The sequence below is a fragment of the Lepisosteus oculatus genome, chromosome 6, assembly GCF_040954835.1.
Source record: "Lepisosteus oculatus isolate fLepOcu1 chromosome 6, fLepOcu1.hap2, whole genome shotgun sequence".
Taxonomy (NCBI): domain Eukaryota; kingdom Metazoa; phylum Chordata; class Actinopteri; order Semionotiformes; family Lepisosteidae; genus Lepisosteus; species Lepisosteus oculatus.
Window position 1 is genome coordinate 22,105,709 of NC_090701.1, and position 27,289 is coordinate 22,132,997.

The 27,289-nt window shown below is 35.7% G+C and overlaps 1 protein-coding gene across 1 annotated transcript in view; it reads right to left on the bottom strand.

The window, feature by feature from the left end:
• The window catches only part of smchd1 (structural maintenance of chromosomes flexible hinge domain containing 1), a 60,099-nt gene that overhangs the window by 11,025 nt on the left and 21,785 nt on the right, over window positions 1–27,289 (bottom strand). Inside the window, exons 16-41 of the mRNA XM_015354452.2 lie at window positions 26,595–26,677; window positions 25,887–26,000; window positions 24,250–24,327; window positions 23,964–24,083; window positions 23,350–23,494; window positions 22,469–22,568; window positions 22,277–22,349; window positions 19,774–19,913; window positions 18,316–18,450; window positions 17,825–18,052; window positions 17,403–17,551; window positions 12,935–13,023; window positions 12,611–12,729; window positions 12,205–12,369; window positions 11,596–11,721; window positions 11,349–11,428; window positions 10,854–11,011; window positions 9,562–9,677; window positions 8,915–8,976; window positions 7,523–7,610; window positions 6,624–6,755; window positions 5,256–5,408; window positions 4,595–4,727; window positions 4,242–4,361; window positions 2,515–2,600; window positions 1,749–1,871 (exon numbers count right to left, since the gene is read on the bottom strand). Of these exons, the coding sequence (XP_015209938.2) occupies window positions 1,749–1,871; window positions 2,515–2,600; window positions 4,242–4,361; window positions 4,595–4,727; window positions 5,256–5,408; window positions 6,624–6,755; window positions 7,523–7,610; window positions 8,915–8,976; window positions 9,562–9,677; window positions 10,854–11,011; window positions 11,349–11,428; window positions 11,596–11,721; window positions 12,205–12,369; window positions 12,611–12,729; window positions 12,935–13,023; window positions 17,403–17,551; window positions 17,825–18,052; window positions 18,316–18,450; window positions 19,774–19,913; window positions 22,277–22,349; window positions 22,469–22,568; window positions 23,350–23,494; window positions 23,964–24,083; window positions 24,250–24,327; window positions 25,887–26,000; window positions 26,595–26,677 (3,115 nt within the window). The remainder of the gene's footprint in view (window positions 1–1,748; window positions 1,872–2,514; window positions 2,601–4,241; window positions 4,362–4,594; window positions 4,728–5,255; window positions 5,409–6,623; window positions 6,756–7,522; window positions 7,611–8,914; window positions 8,977–9,561; window positions 9,678–10,853; window positions 11,012–11,348; window positions 11,429–11,595; window positions 11,722–12,204; window positions 12,370–12,610; window positions 12,730–12,934; window positions 13,024–17,402; window positions 17,552–17,824; window positions 18,053–18,315; window positions 18,451–19,773; window positions 19,914–22,276; window positions 22,350–22,468; window positions 22,569–23,349; window positions 23,495–23,963; window positions 24,084–24,249; window positions 24,328–25,886; window positions 26,001–26,594; window positions 26,678–27,289) is intronic.

The following is a 27,289-nucleotide window of genomic DNA, read 5'->3' on the forward strand; positions in this document are numbered from 1 at the left end:
TTATGTCTCAAATGAGAGGACGTTTGCAATTATCTCATTAGAGGCATTCTACCAATGTCTAGACCATGTTTCAAGGGAATAACTGAAAAAAAAAACTGCAAGCATAAAGTTCCCATGTCAGTTTCCTTGGCAAATTAAAAATAAGAAATATTCAGCAATTCTTTAGAGATCTACTAAGCTGAAATTCAGAATGAACTACTGACAACTAGAAATACTCTGAAGTGGCTAAGAAGCATATTAAAGCACATCGTTAATGCCTTAAGTTCCTCTCAATGTCCCATTTCAGTATCTGTTAAGATCTAGATTTGCAAAAATGTCCACTTAATATCTTTAAATGTAAAAAGTATTATTTTTAAAAACATACATGTATATATTCTATTCTAGGAAGATTTAAAGGTAAAAGCCTTTTGGGCTGCTATAACCATCAGTCCCCAACCTTTCTGAGTGCATAGATACCTTTCAATTTACAAACACTTCTTGAAATACCCCAGATGTTTTTATACTGTTACATATGGAAATAAGAAATAAGAGATAAGCCGCACTTAGTGAATTACTGTACATACCTTATACTGTGAAATTTGTATTCATTGTTTCATCAAATACATTTTAAAACAATTAATAAGTATATATACAGTACATATGCATATGTACAGTAAATATACTGCATAAATATAGTACATATTTGAGGGCGGTGCGGTGGCTCTGTAGCTAAAGATCCATGTCTGTGGCTGGAAGGTTGCCAGTTCATATCCCGCAACCAGCAGTGGAATCTACTCTGTTGGGCCACTGAGCAAGGCCCTCAAACCCAACTGCTCCAGGGGCGCCGTATAAATGGCTGACCCTGCGCTCTGACCCCAAGCTTATCTCCCTGTTTGTGGGTCTCATGGAGAACAAGTTGGGGTATGCAAGATTCCAAACACAAGAAATTGTATATGGCCAATAAAGTGATCTTATCTTATGCAGTATACAGCAGTATATGAACATATGTACTGTATATGGAGTAAGTTTACGAGATGGTTGGTGTTGTTTTGCCGACTTCAAAAATGGGATGCTAGATTGGAGTGAGGTCTTAAACCTGAATCAAACATAACATCAAACTTGCTTTTCTATGGACCCTTAGCAATAGCTTTGTGGACTACAAACATTACTAAATGTCTTTTGGAATGTCCCTGAACACTGTACTGTACCAAGCACTATTTTTGGTATTTTTACAAATGTGACTGGAATCATGATTCTTCAGGAGGCATAAGAATTCAGTTATAGAAGATAAGGCTGGACAGAGGCTTATAGTAACTTTATGGATAGTGTCCTACTTGGGTATAAAAACATCTAAATTGCACTGATTTGTTGCAAATTCATACTGTGATCTAACATTAAATTAAAGCAAAAGCTAAAAATCATCATATATCTTCTCTTAAATACTTTAAATTACACAATCCCATTGCTCAAAAAACTTTATATCCCAATTTTTAAGAAAAATACTTCATGTTATGACAAGCAAAATTCTAACTGTCTACTGTAAGTCTGCAAAGGAAACTGATAATTTGTGAGAAAAAAAACAAAGCTACAACTTTTTGTCCTTCAAAAAGTGACAGCACCACATCATAAAAATGTTCTCTTGACCATAGCCAGGATCTCTCAAGCCCAGCCCTAATTATCACAATGTCCTTGACTTATACTGCACTCACACTGGTTTGCACAAAGTGGCTATACTTATCTAAGAATTATACTTGTAATTATACAGATACCTTTCCCAGAACATCTGGGTTTCCTTTAGAAGTGTTAGGAAGCATACAAATTCTTCTAGGTTCCTTCAGGATCTTTTCACGCATTGTTGCCTTTTCTTTGATTGCAGCTTCTATTTGCTTAACCTACAAAAAATAGTTTAGGAGTTTAGGAGTTGTTGTTCTTTTTCCAGTCAAGAACAACACATGAAATTTAGCTCAAAACAGAAATATTTGTAGTAACATTACCAAAAAAAATGTAGCCCCCCAGCCAGCACCTGACGTTATTTGCAGGTATAATAAATGGGGTGATTTACATCATCAACACAAGCAACTTCTAAAAAGTGAATACCAGGTGTCACACCTACACAGTTTAACAATTGAAAAAATAGAGTAATAACCCTTCATTCCATCCATTTTCCAACTGCTTCATTCAATTCAGGGTTGTAGGGGAGATGGATTCTATCAAGCCAAAGGTGCAAGGCATGGCCAGGATGCCAGTATGTTGCAGGGCACACACAGACATAAATATGCACACACTTACACCAGGGCTAGTTTTTACAGAAGCCAGTTAATCTACCATTTTACCTTTGGACTGTGGGAGGAAAGTGAAGCACACAGAGGACACATGGAGAACATACTCAACACAGATAGCACCTCAGGAACTGAATCCAGGGTCCCAGCACTGTGAAGCAGCAATGCTAACCACTGCACTACCTTGCCACCCAACTAACCCTGAATTAAATCTGAAAAAGTATCATATAAAATGACATAACCGAAAAATACTCACGGTATTCAGTTGTGATACATCAACATTAATGTTTTTCAGCCGAGTCTTTAGTTGAGCCTCTTTGACGGATGCTTCTTGAGCTTGGCCTGTGAATACAAAAAATGGTATACTGTAGGTGTGTTTTATCATTTTTGAAAATGTGCCCAAAATAAATTAGTAATTACTTTCATCGAAGCAGACATCGCAACACTCACCAGTCTGTGTAAAACACTTTTAAGTCTCAGAGGGCAGCTGTAACTCCCAATGCATTTGACTGTTTCTGCTATACAACGTAACACATTTTACATCGGTAAATACATCCCAATGACAAATTTGGTTTATTTAGTTTGTTCTCTGCACTGCACATGGAGATGTTTTTAGCAATGTGATCTCCAAAAATTTACTAATATCATACTGGCTGACAGAAATGATGCAAGGCAGCTAGCAGCCTCAATTATCAGATGAAGGGAGTTATTATACCAGGAAAACGATCTCCATGAATAAATAATTACAATCACTAAAAAGGAAAAAAAATATGCTTCAGTAATAAAGAAAACTGACTGGAAAAATCCATTCATTTTAAACATCAATGTTAATATCACTACCATGATATTAAGCCAAATGAATTCTCAAGGGACCCATTCGACAAAGAAAATATATAGCACAAATGTACTAAAGGAGTAATACCTTCAAAGAATTAAAATGGTTATTTAAAAATACAACACTACCCAAAAAACTCTACATCTCATATAGCCCTCACATGACAGGGGTTTTTCCGGGCTTTCATGACATTACTGATATTTTTACCACCCATCCATTTTCAACCTGTTTTATCCAATTTAGGCCTTGAGGGAGCTAGAGCCTACACCTACACCACAAGGCAGGGTACAACCTAGACGGGACGCCAGTCCATCGTAGAGCAGACAGACACAGACATGCAAGCACTCACACCAGGGCCCTCTTTCCCTCTTGTCTCTGAAACCAGAAATCGGCGCACCCGGCAGAAACCCACGCAAACAGGGAGAGAACATACAAACTCTAAGCATTGATATTTTTACCAAAGGATATAATAAAAATACAAGAAAAAAATATTTTCAGAATGTACCAATACACTCAGTCCAAGCTTGCTCCAAGTACAGATTAACCATCCTCTGCCTTCACTTTTTCATTTTGGCAGAGGAGGGGGATTGATGGGAGGAGCTACGTTTGTCAGCATGGGCCAAGCCACGGTTCATTTTGTGAGGCCCAAGACTTCATTTTGATGAGCACAAATAGAAGCATTGTGTACAACTACAGCTGAGTATGCACCAGGTGGTTCCTTCACATCTGTATGCATGTCACAGACAGATATTCTGTTTTTATGCAGGTAAATTCAGAGGAATTAAAATAGTCAAGGACAAAGAGTGCTACGCATTATGAATCTGCGCTAATAGAAAAGGAACTAAGTGAGGAATTGGTGTATTCCACCAATAGATGCACAGTGGCCAATGACTCTTAATAAAAGCTTTACCACCAGAAATAAGGGCTCTCTCGTGAAGGACAATTTTCTCACAGAAAGACAGACTGCAAATACACACTTATGAAAAGCAATGAAAGGGAGGAAGCAGCCACTCAGTCTATTTAGCTAATTAAAGATTCTTGAGGCTTGTTGATTCACAGATCTACCAGCCACTTCCAGAGGATAAATTACTATCACATTCAACAGGAAATTGTTGGATTTGACCTGTGTCTTTATAAAGATAACTTACATTTCAGCTCAGAGACCAGCTGGTTGTTTGTGTCAAAAAGACTCTTGTAAGCTCCAATGGACTTGATAATCTGGTCTTTTTCACGTGTCAATGTTGCCATTTGCTGCTGTTTCCTACAGTCTACAGAACAGAGAAAAAAAGTCAGATGCTGCTAAATATACATTTGTATGTTAAAACAAACCCAGCAATATACTTACAGAGTTCACATAAATTGCCAAACCCTTTGCTCATTTTCTTAAATACGTACAGAATTTCTTTGCTGCTTCAGCCTATAGCAGGTGCCACGTACAAATACAATTATTACAACTCATTAAGGCTTCTGTATCAAAATCTACATCTGAAGTGCTGCTCACCATTTGAAAACATAAAAGGAAGTTTGAATGGTTTCAGACAGTTTTCTTCTACAAAGCCAGGAATAACTGGATTAAAGATCAGAATGTATTCAGTTCCATCTGTGCCAGGGCTGTTTTCTGCAATAACAAGGTTCTGAAACACAAGAACAAATGGGCAGCTCACCATGTAGCATAGATTATTAATTCATAACATTATTTCAGACCCAGAATTGGAAGTTAACTAATTTTTAAAGAAAAAGAAAAACACCAGGTCTGGATAAAAGTTAAAAATATATAACTAAAATATCCAAATGTCTTGTTCGATTCCTCATGCTATCTACCCATATATTTAACAAAAGCTACTAAAAATACATTTGCATAGAACTTAAAACGTATGTACATAGCATTTTAAAGCACCATTAAAACAACTTTAATCATGTTAGATTAAAGGCTGGTGTAAAACGCTGTGTAAAAGTTCTGAGTTTAAAGGCAACAATGCACTTTACAATAAATACGAGATGTTGGCTTCAGCAGTACTTAATGCTAAAGAACCAATGTGCTTTTCATAAAGGTTTCATTTTTACTCGCCCTTAAATATAACTTTTTAAATATTTTTTTTCTTCAGATTTAATCAGGCGAAATATTTTGGTCAGGATAGCAGCACAAGCAACTAAATACTTACCGTAATCTCAGCACAGCCTTTAGTGAGGTTAAACTGCACCCTTGGGACTTTCCCTTGGAACAGAGGGATCTCAGTATCGGGTTCATTGGGACTCTCAATGGAAACAACAAGTTTGCCATTCAGATCTGCACCAGTGGGGTTGTCATATTCATCCTGAAATTAATCAAATATGTAAGAAGACTCCAATCTCTTCTCACTTTTCACAGTTTCCAGAAAAGATGTCCTGGTGTACAATGATATAAAACAAAGACAACGTGGTAATGAAAGATCGGACTAAAGAACTGCAAAATGCTGATGATTCGGAAATAACTCTATGATAAGACTTTGGTTGATCTAATCTGCTTTAAAATAAGTTAGAGAAACACAAATGATGTGAAAGAAAAGGAACAAATATTTACAGTATCGAACACTGTATTGAGTATCAAGTCACTACAGATGCTCAGACAGATCAAGGACAAGACTGTACACTGTTCTACAGACTTTTCTTTACAGCACACAGATAAAAAGTTTGAGACACTGACACATCTAACTATGGTTCTCTCAAAGGTACTGTAGTACTTAACTGAAATCAACTGTATTTACAGTAACTATTAAGAACAAAAAGTGACAGACCATCACTTTGTCTTGCGAGGTACAGTGGATAACCTCTATATGTCTTCTTTGGGCACCGTAATTAGACCATAAGCATATAGAGGGTGCGTTTTTAAATTATTTTATTTAAATGTTTTAAATGCAACTGTCACAACATTCGTAACAGTAAAAAAAAAAAACATAAATGTCTCAAATAGCTACTGCATTGTATATACAAGGCAATAATAGGAATGATATTAATTTTAATTAATTTTACCGATTAAATTGAAACCAAAAATTCTTGTTAAGAAGATCACTTTTTTATCACGGACACGGCATAACATGTTCCACCACATTTAGGACCACTGTTATTCTGTTTCAGAGAAGAACAAATGTCACGGGTTTTTATCTGGAGTTCAGATAACATAGATATTTGAAAATAATAGTGGAGAAAGAAAAAAAGCTATGCTGCTTGCCCCACTAGTTAAGATGAAATGCAGTAAAACAAAAGCTAACTTGTATAAAGTCTTCTAAAGACCAATCTGGAAAAGCAAGAGTTTCAAGAACACTTTTAAATAGTTAAAGACACAAGCTCTTTCATGTTGTAGTGCATTCTACAACTTAGGTGTTTAGCTGCAGAAAGCCCTCACAATATGGGTCTTATTGAGGTATACTCAAGGTTACAACTCTAGGTACAGTTATTTCTTCAACAGTCATGTCTATGTTTAGACTTCCAATGTCTTCAAAGAATATTCAATATTTTAAAGTTATAGGGAAGCAAACAAAGTATCCAGTTACCATGATTTTAAGACATAGGCTGTTAACCAAGGTCCGACTGGCAGTGGAACGGATATTAGAAACAACTGGAGTTGGAGGCAGTACATCTGGCAACAATTTCACTGGGTCGTTAGGCACTACATTTATGGAAATCTGAAAGCAAAACATTTCAATTAGCTCAGGGATACTATCCTGATCTGCTTCAGAAATTACCATGAATTGTTTGACTTTAAAAAAGCTGGATGATTTCCTCTATTTTAAATAGTTGAGGTAAAATATTAAATGATAAAACCTTTTATTTTACCAGAAATACACTGACCTCAGATTATGATGAAAGATTGTAAATGTTATCTCAATTGCAATTGCACAGAACTCTGGGGGGTAAAATGAGTCAGTTTATAGAGAATGGCTGCACAGATTATAACATTAACAAAAGGAAACTGCTTGGGGAATATAATTAAAATGGAAAGAAAAAGAAAAAAAATCAAGGGTTTCCAAAGTTCTCTTTCAGTTTAGGAATGTACTGAAAATTATTTTAGATGTCAAGGGATTTGTATATCAATAGAACTTAAGCAATACTCGACAGAACTTAAGCAATACCCAAAATGTAACATTTAGAGCAGAACAAATATTTTTCCTTAGCAAATATGCATTTTGTAGTCACACCACTGTTAATCAAAAAGTTGACTTTTTATTTATTTTCAGCAAAAAGTGTCGAAGATCAAGAAGAGGATATATCTATTATATATTTCTATATAAACAGAAACTGGTCTTGACTCCCCCTAGAATTACATATAGAAACAAACAAACTGAAACAGTTTAACAGTCAAATAATCAAATTACTATAATACTTTTGACACAGTGGAACATTATTTTTGTTTTAAACTGATTTGTCACACACTTAAAAAAGTGAAGCATACCTGTTTACTCCATAATACATTTGCCTTGTCCACCGTGAATGCAAACTGGATTGAGTACTCGCCCACATGATCAGGAATTATTTTGTCTCTGAGAAAAATAAATTATGAATAGCAAAAATTAATTTAATATCAAGCTTTTTAGAACGCTATGTTACTAACTGAAGCATTACACTACACATTAGTAACCACAGTTAAAATACAAATGCCGGGAAATAATCCTGCTATGAGGGCAACAGTTTTCCAAATTTGACCTGTTCACCTGTTTTAGCTTCTGTGAACTTTACTCTGGTCATTTATAAATTGTGTGAAAATAGGTTTCATATTTTTTCCAATAAGGCGTTTTGGTTAAGTGGAAATGTCCCATACTAAAAACAACAAAAATCTTGTCACTCTTGTCACAACAATCTTGTCAAATCTTGCTAATTTGCAACCCAAAAGTCTGTTGCTTGTACAGTAACAAATGAGCACAGACGATGCACACAAAAGAGCCTTTAGCTTGTAAAACCTGTAAATCTTAAAGACCATACCCTGAACATGCACTTTTTTGTGTATTTGGCTTTTTTTAAAACAAAGACTGCCAGACTTCTGTGGGCTTTGTTTTCAGCCCAGCTCCCTCTTACAGAACATATGTGACAACTTAATTTTTCTAAAAGTTTTTTTCTTTTTGCTATTGCTTTCAAAGCAAATTTTAAAATAGGTGGTGGTCCTGTTCTGCAAATGGGGAGTTTGGTCTGTCAGTTGATTTTACTGTTCATTGTATGCATGGTACTTGGCAACAAGATTATATCACTTTGAGTTACTTTTTATTAAGTTATAAATTGTGTCAAAGAAATTTAAAAGTTTGCCACCGCCAATCAAAACCAATTTAATTATGTTTGTTGACTTGAAACATTCTATCTGCTCCAGGCTAGAGTTGGATTGAAAAAAGGTCTGCAGACCTCTAGCTGGAGTGAAAGGCTAATTTCTAATGCGTCTTGCGAGTTTAAAGTGAAAATGAATAACAAACATTTTGATAATCTCTCCTACATTTTGCGTGAACACAGAAATGGTACATGGTACTGGCTGAAAACCTGTCAGCACTGAAAGCCACATAAGAAATTGGCAATTTCAGTTTTATACAAAATAAAAAAGAAATCACCAAATAAAGTAAGGCAATTCAGAAAACTGTCTTGTTAGATCTATTAAGCTAAAAGTAGAAAACCAGATTTAAGAAACATGATCCATTGACAAGATGAAAGTGAAAGCAATAAAACATAAAATCAAAAAGAAAATAAGGAGAGACTATTTTATTTCTGTTTTTTAATTAACAAAAAGTACTAATAACTAATTTTATTTACACAGTCAGCTTAGCGGGAATCATACTATACCATGAAAAGTTTATAACAGATTTACCTGAAGTAAAAACAGCCTTCTTTTTTATTATCCTTTGGCTTGCTGCACATAAGTGTAGCTGCCTAAAAAACAATACAATTGTTTAAAACAATAATTGCCTTAAAAGTAACTTTTTATTTTCTGAACAGAAAAAAAAACAAGCACAAAGAAACACATACAGTAGGACTCTTCACAGAAAAATCAACAACCTACATTTTATATCTAATTTAAAGAGATGGTAAAAACACAAACAATACTGTAAATATTTAACGTCTTACAATAATTACCTCTAATGAAAATACTAGGTGTCTGCATCTATTCATAATCTAGTACATCAATGTAATAGCTTGTTTATAATAGTTTCAACACCTCTTTTATGTAATTTTCACATACAGATTTTTTTCTGCCTCAGTATGTACAAGCTTATCTTTTAAAATGAAATTTCTAAGTGCGATTCACATTAATAAAGACAGGATCAAGAGATCTCATCTAAGAATATGAATGATATTCATAAGGCTAAACACTACCAACCTTACCCAGGAGGATAAGTGAGAGTGAGAACTTCCCCTTGTCAAGCCAAGCATTAAAGGACAAGTATTATTTACATAATACCACTGGAGACATGGTCTTACAAGGATAGATATCAAGAACTTTATTTTCCAACTTACGCTTTCTGGAGGCAGCATGCCTGGACCTTGTCCTTTCCACATATACATTAGCATCATAGCTGGATTTAAATTTCTCATGGGTTTGCCAACTTCTGACAGGACAGTCACAGTAAACACTATAGAGTTTATGAATGAGAAATTGAGCAAAGATGAGAGTTTTCTTTTGATGGATATCTGCAAAGATCACCGAGCACTTTTCTCTATTTTCTTGTGCTGCACCTTTTGAAAATGTATATCTTGGTGTCACAATTAACCACTTGATCACTTGGAGGAAAACAACTGCTGAACCGATTTATAAAATCCAGGCAGTAAAGGCTTCTGGTGGCTATCTACCTCTACTAGGTCGGATGCTACAGTATCTCTAATGACTGGATTACAGGACTTTTACTGGCTCCCACACAAATTAACTCCCGATTGTCATTCCACACCAACTTGCCTAGGTTCTGAACCTGGTCTCTGAAGAACACGAAGATTCACCAGGCATATGATATCAGTCACAGTCTGGACAAAACCAAATGAACAGAAAGGCAGTAGGAATGAAGGCAGCATTTATTGCTTCTCTTCTCTGTGGTCCTGCTGCTCTCACCTAATGTCTTTTGGGTTTTGTTTCACCTGATTTCTCAGGTACCAAAATATTAATTGAAATAATTTGTAACCTTGAAATTAATGAGTCCTAAAACGTTGATGGTGGGTTGTTTAGAAAATTCTACAACAAAAAGATTGAAAACTAATTTTTCTGAGCAAATAAGTCTGGGTTAGATGATTCTTAACTTTTAATACTATACTACAGAGCTAATGTATAATATATTAAACAGCAGTCCAGTGTGTCCCTGTACACAACCAGGGAGGAAGCCTGTGCTGCCTGATAAGTGCACTTAAGGTACTTACATAGTACAAATAATGATTACTCTCAAGAAAGGAGTTTCCTTTTTCCAAATTATGAAAACAGTTTTAATGTACAGTCCTTCCTATTAATGCAACTCCACCCACCAAATATGACTCACTAGTAATAAAGCGTTTTAAAATGAATTTTACTGTCAAAAGAAAGCCTGGAAAATACTGCCCTGGTTGGCAAGACATTTTGGGATGAAAGAGTATTATGAGGAGAAATGTTCCAACCAGTAGTACAGTACTTTAAAGTTATTAATTGGGCCTCATGCTTTTGAAATGTATGTAAACGCTGAAGAGAAAAATAGTAAAATGTTACCATTTACCAGTTACTTAACAAAATTAGCAATGAATGTAATGTACTATACTTGGGACAGAAAACATAGAACAAGAGGTATCAGTACCTGTTAAAAAGCCTCCTGCAGGAAAAACTGCATTTTTATTAAAGTCTACCAAAATCTCAACAGGCTTGTTAGGATCCGGAAGGACATTCAGCTTCACTACTGGACCTTCTAAAGTGGTTTTATTGAATTTGCCCTTAAATTGAATGTTGTACACTCCCCTGAAAAGAGAAAAACAAACATTAACTTAAGCAATTAGTACATTTTATGCACAAATTAAGAAAAATATCTAGGTTGTTAAAACAGAATATTGAAATGAAATGTAAAATGGGCACAGCAAATAAAACCACAGGTATCCAATGAAAGGAAACAACAATCCACCCAAATATTTTACATAACTGCAGTTCCTTCTAATTAATGTTGCATGGATGCACACATTACTTTCACTGCCTACCCTGCTATTTTAAGTGGTCTCCAATGAGGAGCAAAATATTCTAGTTAATATTCGATTACAAACAATATATTAGTATTAGGTCTGTAAAACGGTACTGTACTTACTTCAGTGCAGAAACCCGACACACTGGAAAAGTTGCTGTACCATTCTTGTCAACATGTAGTGCCTGTGGCATAGGTGTCATCTAAACAGAGCAAAAAACTCTTACCCATGTTTCTTTTTAGATAATGGTCCAGGTAACAATGCTTTTAATTTCGTAAAAATATTTTAATCATTGCTAAAATTATTTTTTGCACTGAATTATCAATGTTTCTACCAGTGTTCTTAAGACTGGCGTTTTTTTTTACCAACCTGTAAGGCAGCATCTTTTATAAGTGCTATTCTGACTTGTGGGTCAGATGTTAGGTTTCCCCACTGATCACACAACTGTACAACAAATGGCTTCTCTAGTTCTTTCCCATTAAACACAGTCAGGGTCTGTAGGAAGAAAAAAAATCAATATTTTGTAATCTGTTTATTTTAACATTATAATTTCTCTTCTAAGGCATTGGCTACACACCAACCAATAATAAAAATCAGTATTTAACTTTTCCTTTTTAAAGAAAAGTGCTTTCTGATGTATAAATCTAGCAATTAATCTTATCTATTTAGTGATCATTATTTCCAAGAGGTACACTGGTTGCTCTTATTCACTCGCCTGTGAAATTTGTTCCATTACAAGTCAAACAGGACGAGGTCTGAAAACCGGCAAGCTCACTTTCTGATATATGTAATTTAAATGTATGACGACAGTGTTGCAGGTTATGACTATTTGGAAAATTAAACTATCTACATATTGCATTTCTGATTATACTATTTCCTTAAATTAAATATTTAAGGATTTTGTTTTCAATAATCCCACCTAACTGTATTCAAGGTAAAGAAAAATAATGGAATGAAGAAGAAAAAGGAAAACATTACATTGTCTAACTGTAGCCCTTCAAGTTTCAGCTGTGCTGGGGGTCCAGCAGTCAAGTTAATCCGAATGTATTCTACAAAGTCTCGCCAAGCAAAACATAGCTCTCTTTGTCCAGGGGCACCAGGAACAAATTTTATTCCCTGGACTACAACTCCTTCCACGTTTTCCTAGGTTCATGAAAAAGAGAGACAAAATAATCAGCACTCATGACAGTATTTTATAATGCAAATCACAATAATATTTAACAACAGCACTTGCTGATAAAGGATATTTATATAAAGCACAATTTGTGTGCTTTGAAAATTGTATTTCTATTAAAGTCTCCAAACACAAAAAGCATGAGAAAAAAAGAACAAGCAGATGTCGAATAAAATTATGGAACATCTAACAAGATATTCCATGCTTTACCTGCCAGGTAATTTTTAAGTTGGACTTGTCAAGCCCCTCTGAAGAAACACCAATTGAACCCACAGTGGATGATGTCCATGTGTTTGTTTTATTCCCATACTGATCTGTAACTTCCAAATCTGAAGAAAACAAGGAAACCCCATCACTTATTCCTATTAAAACGTTCAAACCTCACAAATACCTAGTTTACTTACGATCAAATTATTATATTTGTTGGTATAAGCAATGCAAGAAAATTTGAAAAACAGTTGAAAACTAATGGGCAAGAGGTGGAAGTACAGTATGTCTTCAACATTCCTACAGGGTTTTAACACATTTACTTACGAATCTCTCCATTCAGCTCTTCACCCATCTGTACTGAGCACACACCCTTCAGTGTAGCTTTTATACGCTTTGGCTCATCTGGAAGAGGCCTAACAAAAAAGAGAAAAAGCTTAAAAACATAGAATGCAGATGTTTCTCAGCATAAGTTCACATTCTAGTGCTGACTCATCCAATAAGTCAAATAGAGAAAGACAAAGTGCTCAATTGCTCCATTGTAAGCAACACTATCAGTTAAATCTCTAAAGTCCTTCCATACAGCTGTGGATAAATAATGGCATCCTACAACTGAAAATATGTATTAACTTAAATAGCTATGATGCAACTATTTAAGGTTATTAAATAAAGTGGAAATTATGATATTCTAGAAAACTAATTTAAGATTAGTCAAGCTGTGGACTTGAAGATAGAACTGTTTCAATTAAATGTATCTTTTCATATACAGCACTAAAACGTAATCCTAACGATCACTGGTACACATTTTTAAAGTCGGTATGTTCTCTTCTTTTGGCAATATTTCACCTACACCTAATATTAACAGTGTGCTATGTCTGGCAATATATGTAAAGTTCCATAATACAGTGTACTTCAAACAATTTATGGCCAGTTTACTTAGATTGAATATCTAAACATCTACTACTTGTAACTGGTTAGTGAGAGCTGATAGGAGAGCAATGCGCATTGCAAACGTAAAAAGGGTTTTGTACAGAGCCTAGAAAATCATAAATGCACATTCTTCCAGATGAGCAATACACCCTTCACATGAAATGGCTTTGTGAAAAGATAAAAGAAAATATAAGTGAGAAGACAGACAAACATTTTTAAGTGCAAGTAAACCACACACTTACTACAAGCATTACAGACAGCTCAAAATATGCGCGAGACAATCAACGAAACATTTTTAAGTGCGAGTAAAGTACTGTATGCACTTGGCACCATAATAACAGCATAACAGAGATTAAGAAAACACTTTGATAAAATAGACAAATGCATTTTCATGTGCGGGTTAAATCATGTACTTTACTAATATGGAACAGCATTATTAGAGAGGTAAAGAAACATGTGTGTGATTACAAAACACACATTCACGTGGAAAAGTCAAGACAGGTCCAGGTGCAGAGAACGCAGCCTGTAGCGCCAGCTCATTAGCTATCAGAACATAAAAAGGGAGTAAAAACAGACAAAAAAAAAAGGAGTATGGTCGGATCCAAGGAGAACCCAAGAGGAAAAACCAGTAGCCAGCTATCTGGCACTGGCTAGCCAATATGAAAATCTACTTGCCTCTCCGTTACAAAAACGGACTGTTTTAAATATAGGCAATTCCTTGGGTTGTGTACTCTGCGTAGGCAGGGTTTGAGGCAATATATAGGGTAGAGAGGGAGGCTGGCATCCTTCAACTGAGCTCTGTAGGGTTGAGAGCTATGGTAGACAGCAGCCTTTAGTCGGAAGCTGCCAAGTTAGATCCTGGAATTATACAGTATGAAGAAGCTGTCTTGTAAGGTAAAAGAGACAGCCGCTGGCCTATCATGTTTGGGTTAGGTACTAGATAACATCAGGAGGAGTAATAGCAGTTAAGCAGTAGCAGACGCAGATGCAGCGGTGTCAGGTCCACTGGTGAGGTAAAGCAGATGGTAGAGCGGACTTGGGAAAATGGGATCAAACAAGATGACAGACGGGGGTTCATTTTCTTTCTTGCACACTGCAAGCCATAGCTTAACAACGCTGGGTTATAAATACTGAAGGGGTTTATTTACCCCGAAAGGGACAAACTAACAGGATTGGTTATCAGAAATAAAAACAGTTATAAATCCTGGATGGGATTTAACAGATTCCTCAGTAGGAGAGTAACAAGATCAAGGTTCTCTGGCAGGCAGGTAAAACCAAAGTTGCAAACTACATAGAGAGTTTGCAGGGAGTGAAATAAAAGATAGGTCTCCTGTATTACGCTCAAGGTGGAGAGACACTGGAAAGAAGATCCAGGAGGATGGACTAAAGTAGCATAGTAAAGAAATGGGGGAGTAGTAAAGGTGAGTTCTACCCAGAACTCTGAATGCCTTATTCGACACATCTGCTTGTACTACAGTAAATACTAAGTAAGTAAAGGAAAAACAGCTACTTAAGTGGATCCATCTTCGAGCCAACAGATAAGTGCTAAACTGACTGTGGAATACATGCGCAAGATCGTGAATGAAAAAGGTTTTCAAGATAAAGGTCAAGCTAAGCTCCAGGGTTAAGCTCCAAGGAGGGGAAACGATAACCAACCGCTCTCAGAGAAGATTATGCATAGTAACATCTGGCAGGTTCTCTCTTCCTTACTGTATATACATTCCCTCAAGTTAGGGGAAGCTGTGTATCCAGTGTTGGGAGTGAACGAGCTCTGGGAAAAGGCTATAGACTTGAAGGTATAGTCTCACCAGAGCTGTGTAGCTACAGGACCATGAAACCCAGCCAAAGGTCAGCCAAAATGCAACAGATCTACAAAGTCATATCAGACAGCTACAAACCTCTGAGCACACGGTACAGAGGACTGCTTTTGGCTCACAGGCAAGCAAAAAAATATAAAAAAATCTTACTACAGAAGTTTTCTTATATACAGTTAGTATAGAAGGTATTGACCCCCCTTGGACCTTTACCATGTTTTGCAGTGTTAAAACATCAAACTACAACATATTTGAACAGGACTTTTTTGCATGATTAATTAAGCATACTTAACATTTGGATGGGGCATAATTATTTTACTGTAAAAGAAACTTTTATGAAAAACAGAAAACAGAAAAATCCAGCTTGGACTAGAATTCACCCCCCTGAGACTTTAAGCATTTAATATTTAGTTGCTCCTCTTCGGCAGCAGTTACAGCCCAAGACTTTTTACATCTTGTGGGTTTAATTTTCACCCACTCTGCTCCAGCTGTTGTAGGTTACTGGGGGAGCAGTAGTTTACAGCAATATTCAGTTCCTGCCACAGATTTTCTATGGGATTGAAGTCTGGATGTTGACTGTTCCACTCAAGGTCTTCCACTTTCTGCTTTTTAAGCCAGTCAGGGGTTGCTCTGCTTTGGGTTGGGTCATTGTCCTGATGAAAAATAGGTCTTTGGCCCAGTTTTAAATCTTTTGCAGACTATTACAGGTTTTGCTCCAGGATCTGCCTATATTTTCCTCCATCCATTCTGCCTTCAATTTTGACAAGCCTACCAGTCCCTGCTGATGAAAAGCAACCCCACAACAACATTATGCTGCCAGCATGCTTCAATATGAGTATGGTGTTTTGTGAGTGATGAGCAGTGTCCTTCTTCCACCAGCCATAAAACTTGATATTAAGGCCAAATTTGTCTCATAACACCACAAAGTCATTGTTTTTTCCCCGACAGAGGATCCTACTGTACATACCTTTTTGTGTATTCGAGACAGGACTTTGTGTGAACTTTTTTCAAATTTGTGAAGCACTTGAGCCGTTTTCAACTTATTCATAGTTTCTCCCAATCATGAGACATTGTAAGTCTCAGGGAGTGGTTTTGGGCCTCAAGACTGCTTCTTTGACCAATGTTTTGGAGTTTTGGAGGTAGACCCAATAGTTGAAGATTCAGAGTAGTTTTATATGCCCTCCACTTCCTGATAATTGATTCACTGTGCTCGGTGAGATACTCAGTACTTCTTAAACCTTTTTATATCCTTCGCCTGACTTGTGACTGTCCACAGGTCTGTTCTTTAGTTGTTGAGTAAGCTCCTTTGCTCTCATATTGCTTTGTATGCAATGTCCAATCGTGGAAACTCACACAGACATGTATTTAACCTTACAAAAACAGATGTGCCCAATCCGAAAGCTTAAACACTTTCAATGCAATGTTTCCAGTCAACATATTTTGCAAATTCTGAAGGCAACTAGTAGCTCATTAAGGAGTTTTAATGCTAAGGGGGTGAATACTTTTCCAACAAAGATTTTTAGAGTTATTAATTTTAACTATTTTTAGCTCCAAAATTTTAACACATTGATATAGTAGAGGATGTTGTATGGACCAAAAGAGAAAATATGTAAGCCCATCAATTTTTGGGTTGTAACACAAAAATACTCAATACTTTCTACACCCACTGTACAAACACACAAACTAAATCCTTAACCAAGGTAAGAAAACAACACTCACTTTACCAGAAAAGGCTCTAATACACCAACACTAGGTGGTTACATAAATGCTGTTAGAATACTAACAGCAATCTAATAAGGTTCAATATGAAAATATAAAATTAAACAGGTTTCCTTTGTTTCTAAATAATAAAACTGATTACAGCCTATTGTACCATAACAAACATGAAAGCTCTTTGCATAAGCGCCTGCAATACACATGGTAGTATTTAAAGCTTTTCATGATCATGTTTTGTCTTATGAAAAAGCATTTATGCAATTAATTTCTCAATGAAAAACTACGTGGGACCAACGTATTCATGAATGAAAGAATATTATCATTAATAAACGTACTTGACAGTAAAAGAACTTTCCAGAGACACATGCTCATCCTGAAATGACACCTGGCAGTACCGCAGCTCTTTCACAGAATTAGGCACTTTCACATCTGGTAGAATTCCTTGGACCAGATCTTCCCTCTTCACCTTAGGTGTCCAGTTAACCTACAATATCACAATGTTGCCAAGTAGAACAAGGGCACAGTTAAAAGATGACATTTGTACTCCTCAATCAAGACACTCATTGATTCCCCCCTCCAAAAGCAGAGCAATTAATGATATCATCTTCTTGCACATAAATTTTCCTGTACTTCTACGGTTATAAAAACTTGGGATTACTTTTCAAAAAAGCAAACCAAAACATCACCCGAGTCTCTCATCAGGCCTCTAAAGTAGACATCAGTGCAACTGAGAAAGAATTTCATGTTCTCTGCCAACCTTAATATTTTGTGCTAGAGCAGCAGTGATGGAGATTTCCCGGTTTCCTTCATCATACATTCTGAAGATGAGATTTTGCAGAGTGTCCCCTGCAGTCCAACTGATGTCATCCTGCTGTTTTAGCTGGGTTGCCCTCTCACCATCCAGACTGAAGATTTCTAATCTGGCCACACGTGTACTCGGGATGAGCTTCAGCGTCTTTTCTACTGCTTCAATGTTTTTGCAGCTCTATTAAAAGAAAAAGTTTTTTTTTTACATCGTCTCCGAGAATATTAATGCCCGTGTCATTTTTAAAATATTGCTCTGAAGAGATGTTCATAAATATCCCTCCAAAAGAAAGGACATTCTCATTAAAATTCAGTATTTTTCAATGATGAAATGCAACAAAAAAATAGTTTTTTTTATTTCAGTAAATATTATTTGTAAAGGTAATTATACTGCAAAATAAAACAGAAAAAACAAGGGTGTAAACACATTTCATAAGTACTTACTGGTATTTCAATTTTTGCCTTTATGGTCTGATCCTTCTTGATGTTCTTTACATGCAAAGCTGGGCCTGTTAATACTCCTATGCCGGTGTGGCTACAGTCTACTGTATAAACTGGCAAGTTTGGAACACCCAAGAACTGTGTAGACACAAAAATGACATTGTAATAAAATACGAAACACAGGTATTAGATAAATTCAGTAACAACAGATTCTAGCTACCAATTTAAAAAACAAGATTCATTGTGAGCATTTTTGTATTCAACACAGTAACCTGAACATCTGAGTAGCTTCAGCAAATGAAGATTCAAAATTTTAATCTTCCAATGGATTTGATTAAACAGTGTATAAAACATTACCATATAAAACATATACTAGTGAAACATCCTCTGCAAATGATCTCCAGATGTCAGAGGCCTGTTACTTCAAGCTATGCTTGCTCAAGATTATTTGCGTGCCAGTTTTGTGATGCTTTACATCTTAGAGTAAGAAATCATGTTATTCCTAAAGATGAAAAACTATAACGATAAACATGTGATGCAAGAGTGAAGGCCCAATATATTATGAAAACTTCCAATTAAGACTTTTAATTTTCTTTAAATTATATATATTAAATGCTCTTTTTAATACATATAATTAAGAATCTAACTGTTTACACCATCAAATCAGAAACACATCGGTACCAAATCTCTGAATTCAGTTAATTTACATTACTTGATAGAATCAAGCAGTGTTCAGTAATTGTCCAAATTTATTACAGATAACTTTTCTTGCAGAATAAGGTATTTTATAGGAACAGTTTATTTAGCAGTAGAAAGGGCATCTGACTAAATGGATGTTGAGAGAAAAGCATACTGTTACTATGAGGAAGGAAAAGGCTTTCATGCAAGTTGAAAAAAACTATATCCTTTGCTGTTTAAAAGAAAAAGCTGGATGAGATTGTTAAATTAATTACTCATACCAACTAACCAAAGAGGCTAGATGAACTGAATGGTCTTCTCTTGTTTAAAATCTCTCTTATGTTACTTATAAAATCACTGCAGTTTTACTACCCTACATTTTACTTGCTTTCTCATGTGATCAGAACTTCAGTTTCTATCATCATGTTTTCCATCACTTCAGAGCATCCTGGAACATAAGACTTATTCTAATTGTATCAACATCTACAGAAGTTTCAACAGATGTGCAAATTGAACATTTCGTATCAATGAAAATATTTTTCATAGCTTTAAAGCTTATTGTGTATTTTTAAACCATAAATCAAAATAATTGTACCTAATCTGGATTGTACAGATTTAAAAGTTTAAACATTTACGTTTCCTGCAACATGCCTATTTATATTAAACCAAATGAAATAAGTTCAGAGTCCTAAATGTCTCACATTAGGTTTTTGGAAAACTGCTTGCACATGAATTATTGACTAAAATGCTGACTGTATTTATGTCAGCAACTTGTAATTTTACCTTGCAATGGACTATCAATTTTGGCTGAGCTGTGATGTTCCCTGCATCATCAAGCACTTCCACATGGAAAGGAAAAGAGGCTCCATTTTCTACAACAAGCTTTTGGGAATCAGGTTTAACCTTCAGCGAATGTGGGGGACCTGGGAATAAACAAAAAAGTCTGAAAATTGATATATATATACACAACTGGATCAGTCAACATGCACATCTAGATATACAGTACTTGGGAGATACCTGCTGCTTTTGTAATATTATACTGAGCTGGCAATTGGAGTGTGGAAAACAACTTTTGGGTCCCCTTTGAAAAATGTTAGTTTGACAAGATTTCTGGTTCTGTACAAGGATATTGCCATGTAGTATTATCTACAATGTTACCAGGAAAATGCTGGCATTTATAGCTGCACAGCAGCTGGGTTACATTCATCTCAGGTAACAGACACTTTACAGGTCTCAAAACAGCATTTTTACTGTGGCCCATAAAAACAAGATATTTCCCCTCTTTTAAGATTAAAACCACCTGTAGGAATGCAGTAAATCTATAGTAACATTGTAAAAATTCATCCCAAAAACAGTTTACCTTCAAAAAATGAAGTATACTAATTTAAAAATAAATGTAAATTCACAAAAATTGTAACAAGCTTATATAACAGACAAAATGAATCACTGTAGGTGTTTAAAGGGAAAAAAAAAGGAATAACACTTTCCGGCAAAAACATACAGCCTCTGCAGGTGTGATAGTGATTAATGTATAGCAATAAAATCAAGGGTTCTAACTGAAAAGTCTGATCCAGCAATAGAAATAATACCACAATACCACAATAGTTATGATAATGATATATGCATTGGCTTTTAACTGACAGTTTGATCCTTCAGTTTGATCCTTCAATTTATTTGGCATTTATCCAGATTGTCTTACTTTTGTACCCATTAAAACAGCAGGGAATTTTAAGGAATAACCCAAATCCTTCCAGTTACAATCACAGACCTAACCACTACTCCACACTAGATAAGAAGCTTTTCTTTCCATTAGAAGCAGAAATTTAATTAGCCTATTGATACTTATGATAAAACAACTATTTATTGATAGTTGTGCATTAAGGCTTGACTGTATAGGATTGATTATATCTGAACAAAAACATATCCAACCAACACATTAATGACAGCACAGCTATCAGCAAATCTCATGCATCTTTCTCAATTTAGATGGCTAAATGTAAATGTACTTTTTGAGACTCTTACTAGCAAACTCATGGCAAAAGCCCTCCCTTCAACAGCAGGTGGAACCTTGAAGTGTAGACAATGTCAGTCTAGACTATGTACTTTGCCAGCAGTGACTTACAACTGGTTGAGTGCCATGAGTGCCTTTTGGGGAAACTTAGTCAATTTTCAGCACTGCCAATGAGAGCTGTAATACACAACTTATGCTAGACTCCGCACTACCTAGTGCAAAGTCTCAGTGGAAAGTATGGATACTCCCCTTCCCAACACTGTTATGAGTATTGTAGCTGTCACATTTTTTAAATAAAAAAAAAAAATCAATGATCCTTCAATCCTTAAATAATTTGACTTTTTTTCCCCCATTGTTTCCAGTTCACAAATGAATGGCAGCTACACCACAACTCTTAATACCTTCCATCACCATATTATGGTACATTTTAGGCTAAACTTTATTCTACTTGGTTTTACTATTCAAAATCCTGGCATTAAATGCCTGCAGTCAGCAACAACAAAAATGAAATTCAAAAGGTTCCAGACACTGTGCAATTTACCAAAGTGCACAGTTCTCTGCCTTCATCTAGCCATGCTTAACAGCATGAAATGGTGCTGCTTTCATAAAAGTAGTTTAATGGGGACACCTTGTGGCTATAACATTTTCAGTTTTTTTAAATAGACTGCAGCTGGAAAAAGGAAAAAAAAACAAAACTAGGATCTATTACAAATGTCCAGGAGACCTGTTTTTGCTAATAACCACAGCCACCCATTCTGAAATATAGCCCTGATGAAACCACAGACACCATAGTTTGTGATCTATTTGCTAAATTTAGCATTGCCATTTATTTTTGTTAACAAACGAGAATGAAATAGTTAATTATGTGCTTCTGACTTCTAGGCACAAGACCATAAACACAACCTGAGAAGGGGAAGAATGAGGAAGTGTGGGGAGACTCTTCCCACCTATTGTATCTTCAGGTCGTTTCTCTTTAAATACATCATAGACGATAAATCCTATGCAAATGCTCACTGGCGATAGGAGATAGACAACACCACCTATTTATATGATTCTAAACAATATACTGTAACATCATTATTATTACGTATATAAGCATATAATTACATAAACACATAATTTCATAAAATACTTTAAAAGCAATAATTTACTCCATGGTAATTCAAGTCACTGCATCACATTGTATACAACATTAGGAATGCAAAATTAAAAGTTTTTGTGCCAAATAATAAGAACTATTTTATCTCCATGTACAAAGAAAATTGAATAACTTACCAGGAAACACCCTAACTCTCACTGTTTGAGAGTCTTCTTTCAGCCCCGGCAACGTTACTTTCAAATTGTATTTCTGCCAGAAACAAAAAATCAATTATAATCAAATAAACAAAACATATTTATATAATACTATATAAACGGAATATTCAGTAATCACAAGAGTACCAGGAAAGAAACATGGTAAATACTGACCTTGCCTTGACAGTTGCCTACGAGGCCTTTTGCTTTAACACCTTTAATCATACAGCTGGTTCCCTCTGCCACAAGTTTTTCATAACTTATATCCAGGGAACTGAAATGACACAAAGATCCTTTCAGGCTACAATCTTCAGAGGCAAATTAAATATTAATTTAAAAGGAGCTGGAAGCAAGCCAATTGAGAGGACAGTATATCAGAGGAGGACAAATAGAGTTTATAACAAGAACTATATTATTTATAATAAGAAATACATAATATTGACAGAGCTGAGAACAGACAAACACTGAGGAACAAAATACATTACCTAGTGCATCAGACAATATATTTTTTAAATTAGTGAATTTACTGGTGCTTTAAGTAGAAAAACATCTCTAGCAATTTTAAATGTAGCAGTATGCTCTTTCTTGTTACTTCAAAAGGCACAAAATCATGCTTGACATCAGTCATGTTTGGTATAAAGTCTATACACACATGCAGTAATTCACACAAACTGAATAGAAAAAGTATTATGCCATCTACAGAACTATAAGCTTAGCTGACGTATCTGGCAAAGCTGTTATTCTTGTCAAATAGATTGTCATATTACTCAGCTACTGGCACCCAAAAAACTGAAAGGTCTTCTCTCTCTGTAACCTTAATGTTCACAACAGAAATGCATGGGTGTATATATAGGAAAAAATACCAAACACCCTAAATTTAGCAGCAATATGAGGTAGCTAAGCATTTGGATTTAGTTAGAGTACAATCGCACCTACAGGAGAAATACTGGTACAGTGATGAAAAGTATGGGAAGTCACAAATCTGCGCACCAGCCTGAGAAGACAACCTTGAACTATGACTGTAGATAAATGTTATTACAACTTAAATTGAGTACCTGCATTCCAAAACTGGTACAAGATTCACAGGCGGGGGTGTAGGGTGTCCAAACTCATCAAGGAGCTCCAGTGGAATGTCAAAGGGCTCTCCTATGTGGAGCAGGGACTCCAGCGGTCCCAGGGTGAACCTGAATGGATTTCCCTCTAGGTGAAGAAGAAAAAGTAACATCCATCACACTGCCTGGTAATGTGCACATTAAACTGCCTGAACAAACGAGTCTAAGGACAGTTCTGCAGTCCCACTCTGCACCTAACTACCGGACCAGGTAAATCAATTCAAAAAAGAGATACCGGGCAGAACTGTTTCCATTTCCAAGAATACACATTCCACATTGAGATGCAAAACAATTGCTAAACTATATGAATCGTAATATGATCAAAAACCATGACTTCAATATAAAATGGGATGATGTTCTGTTTGACCGTAAGAAGACATACTGTATCATGACCAAATATTCCTACCAAACCATCCTGCTAGCAATTACTCATAAATCCGGTATAAATCATACATATTGGTTAATAATGGATTTTTTAATAACTTTATTTTGAATATTCAGTTACATGAATTCTGGGATGCACAACTAAGAACAACATTGATACACAAAACACTTACCTGTCACAGAAAATTCATATGTTTGAAAAGGCAGAGATCTTCCTGCATAGGTGCTGGCATTACTCTCATTTAACACTACCTGCAGCTTCAAAGTGTATTTTCCCAACTTGTTTATGTTTTCTGAATGGGAAGAAATAAGGGCAAGTCAATTATGGAATTAAACTATTTTGTTTTTGTCTTTATTTTTACAGACTCCACTGTAAGCTTTTCTTCAGGGTATCTCATGTACAATATTTTAAAAAATATGAGGAAAAAAATATATCACAAATTAAAAAGATTAACATACCCATTTTTTTAAACCAGTAAGGCCATTTTCCACCATGCTGGCTGATGTGCGAGTTTGTTTCTATATCCCCACTGGGAGCTGTTTCACAAGTGGAAAAGCAGTGAAAAGGTTAAGGACATCAAACCTTAATACTGTTTAATCATAATTAAGGTCAGAGATATGTCAACCATCCATTAGCACAATAATGTGTAATCAGCTCTATGTAAAGGTTTTAGGCCAGAAGACTTTGACCTCAGGCAAATAAGAGAGGAACAAAATGTACTGCATATCCAGAAAAACACTAGAAAGATTTATTCAGTCTACATTGACACCTGATTCAAGTGATGCTTTAAAACTAGTTGTGATACTAGGTAATACTAAGGTCCAGAGGAAAAGAATGGATAGACCAGTCAACAGACATCATTACTAACCCTAACAAAAGGTGTTTCTGTACTATACATTGCTCTAAACCCAGACTGAAATGGATTATATATCTTATTTACAGTAAGCGATCAGCAACAGACTGCTCAGCCTAGAATCTTGACTATAAACAGCAAGTTCACTTTTGGGCGATACTTATGAAGCAGGCTGGAGTTCTGCTTTCTTAACACTGTGGTAACTGAAATGGTTTAAAGGCTGAAGCTAATATTTACATAATTTGCCTATGTATTTTACATATATACAGTACACACACATTGGAGGGTCTTGACATTTACGAGGTTTGTCCAGAGAACTTGCCAAATTTGAATAGATATTTGAATACTTCTACCTCTACAGTGTTGCGTAATGTAATGCTACTGTATATAGTATATATGCACTACATACTGGACTCAACTATATGATTATTAAAGTGCTAATGAATTGGCTTTAAGTAAACAGTTAAAATAAACCACATTAATCTCTCCTCTGCATCCAGCCTACACTCCCCACTGTAATGAAAAGGGCAATAAAACTGTCAGGAGGCCTGTAAACTCATCTCCAGCCTGTCATTCCCTATGCTGCCGACACAGAACCTGGAGTGTTTGTTACAACAAAAAAACAAGACCATGCTGATTTTCAAATCCTGGGTAGTGGGGTACTTGGCAGGCAGTAGCGAGAGGCTTACTCACTAGCTAGATTCATCTCATGATTCTTGCCTGTTGCGCCGCTAATCTGAAAGTTGTAGTTAACAACCTACAGCTTGGTTTCATCTTATGCTCTTTTTCCATACAAGACCCCTTCGGCCATAAGTCAAGAACGTTAAAATAGCAGATGTTGAGCCCTTACTGTATATGCTGCATCACAAAATGCCCATGAAAAAGGAAGTTGTCTTGGCCACTGATGATTGCTGTTTGCAATACACTGTATTCTCAATTTTTATATCATAGTGTATGATTATTGTTGAAGAATTTCAAAATACCAACATAATATTAACATCTTATATTGACCCATTCATAACATTAATTGATTAGCTACATAGGAAAATAATCATTGTCAGTAAATCACTAGCCTTTACGTTTTGCTTAATAAACATGACTATTTCCTGCTCTTAACAAATGAAGTATACAAACATCCACACTAATAAATGTACAACACAGCAGGTCGTAAGCCTTAAAATTACATCCTTGAAAGAAAATCGTTATGTTGGGTATCTACAATGGTATATCATGAATACTCACAGTGCCAAATAACTTTCAACTCAACCAAAAGCTTCTTTGTTGAACCATGACTAGACCCAGGAAGTTTCTGCATTGCTTCTCCTTTCTTGTTCAATATTTCAATCCTCATTGCACCTAAAACATACAGAAAAAAAAGTTAAAACTGTTCACTGGTTTAATTGCAAGCTTGATTCAGGATGGTATAGTGCAGTTAACTACTTGATCACCTTACATGCAGCACCCTACTTGTGTGACCACAAAATAATCCCGTTGAGCTTGAGGTGTTGCGAGTTAGCTACATCAATCAACTATAGATTCAAAATGAAATGAAAAAGGACAGCTCACAGAAATGTAGAGAAATAAGGAGGGAAATGGTGCATATTTCTCTTGCCCCCATGCACATATGAGAGATGGTAATGGTACAGCAAAGCAGCAAAACCAAATCTGGAGGTTTTTGAAAAAATAACTAGTGGTTCCAATTTTAAAGAAAGAATTGAAAGTCCAATGAACTGCAAAAAAACCCATAAACAAATCTGTACCAGAATATTTAAGTCAATTAACATTTAAACAACTTTACTTCCAAAACATGCATCTGGATTTGGCTCAACAAAGCAGTTCTGTCACGTTGCCATCATTTGCTTAACAATTTTTAAAAAGGAGCAACTCATGATTTCACCAAAACTGAAACACAGTTCAACATGAAAAGTGTTGTTAAAAATTTAAACCTACCTATAGGGGTCCCAGCAGAACGAACGTCATTCTGCACCAGTTCATCTCCATCTGGCCATGTGACAGACAGGCGATCTGGAAGCCTGGGGGGTTAATAATGAGTACAGTATTATCAAACCAGTATAAGAATTTAATAAATTCAACCATACTATGACCATTGTTAACAGAGATTCTAGGAATATACAGTATTACTATCCAAGAAATACTGTGGAAAAGCAATGTACCAGTAAAGGTGCCTAGTGTAGGCAATGTGTGTTCGCTGTAAAGAAGGAGTGTTTAAAATAGTACAGACATATTGTTTTATATAGAAACATCATGCAGAAATGGTCATTTAGAAAGTCTGTCAACATTTGAATTCTGTGTTTGTTTGGAACTGCTAGTGTGAACCATTTTTTTCCCCCAATAGACGCCGCCTGAAACAAGATGACTATTTTTCCAGGAATTATATGTGCTAAGATTGGCGCTAGCTGTGTGAAACTAAATATTTTGAAAAGAAAATATTAGGCTAATCAGAAATTAAATCTTGATGTAATGACAGTTGTACTATACCTATAACTTGTCTAGACTAAACTCTTTCTGAAAACAAAGTTCAGAGAAAACCTGGGTCAGATGGCCTCAGCGATTTACAAGAACACTGCCCCTAAAGTTCAGAGTTTGTATTAAACACAAGTTTAACCAAAAAGAAACAGTGTTAG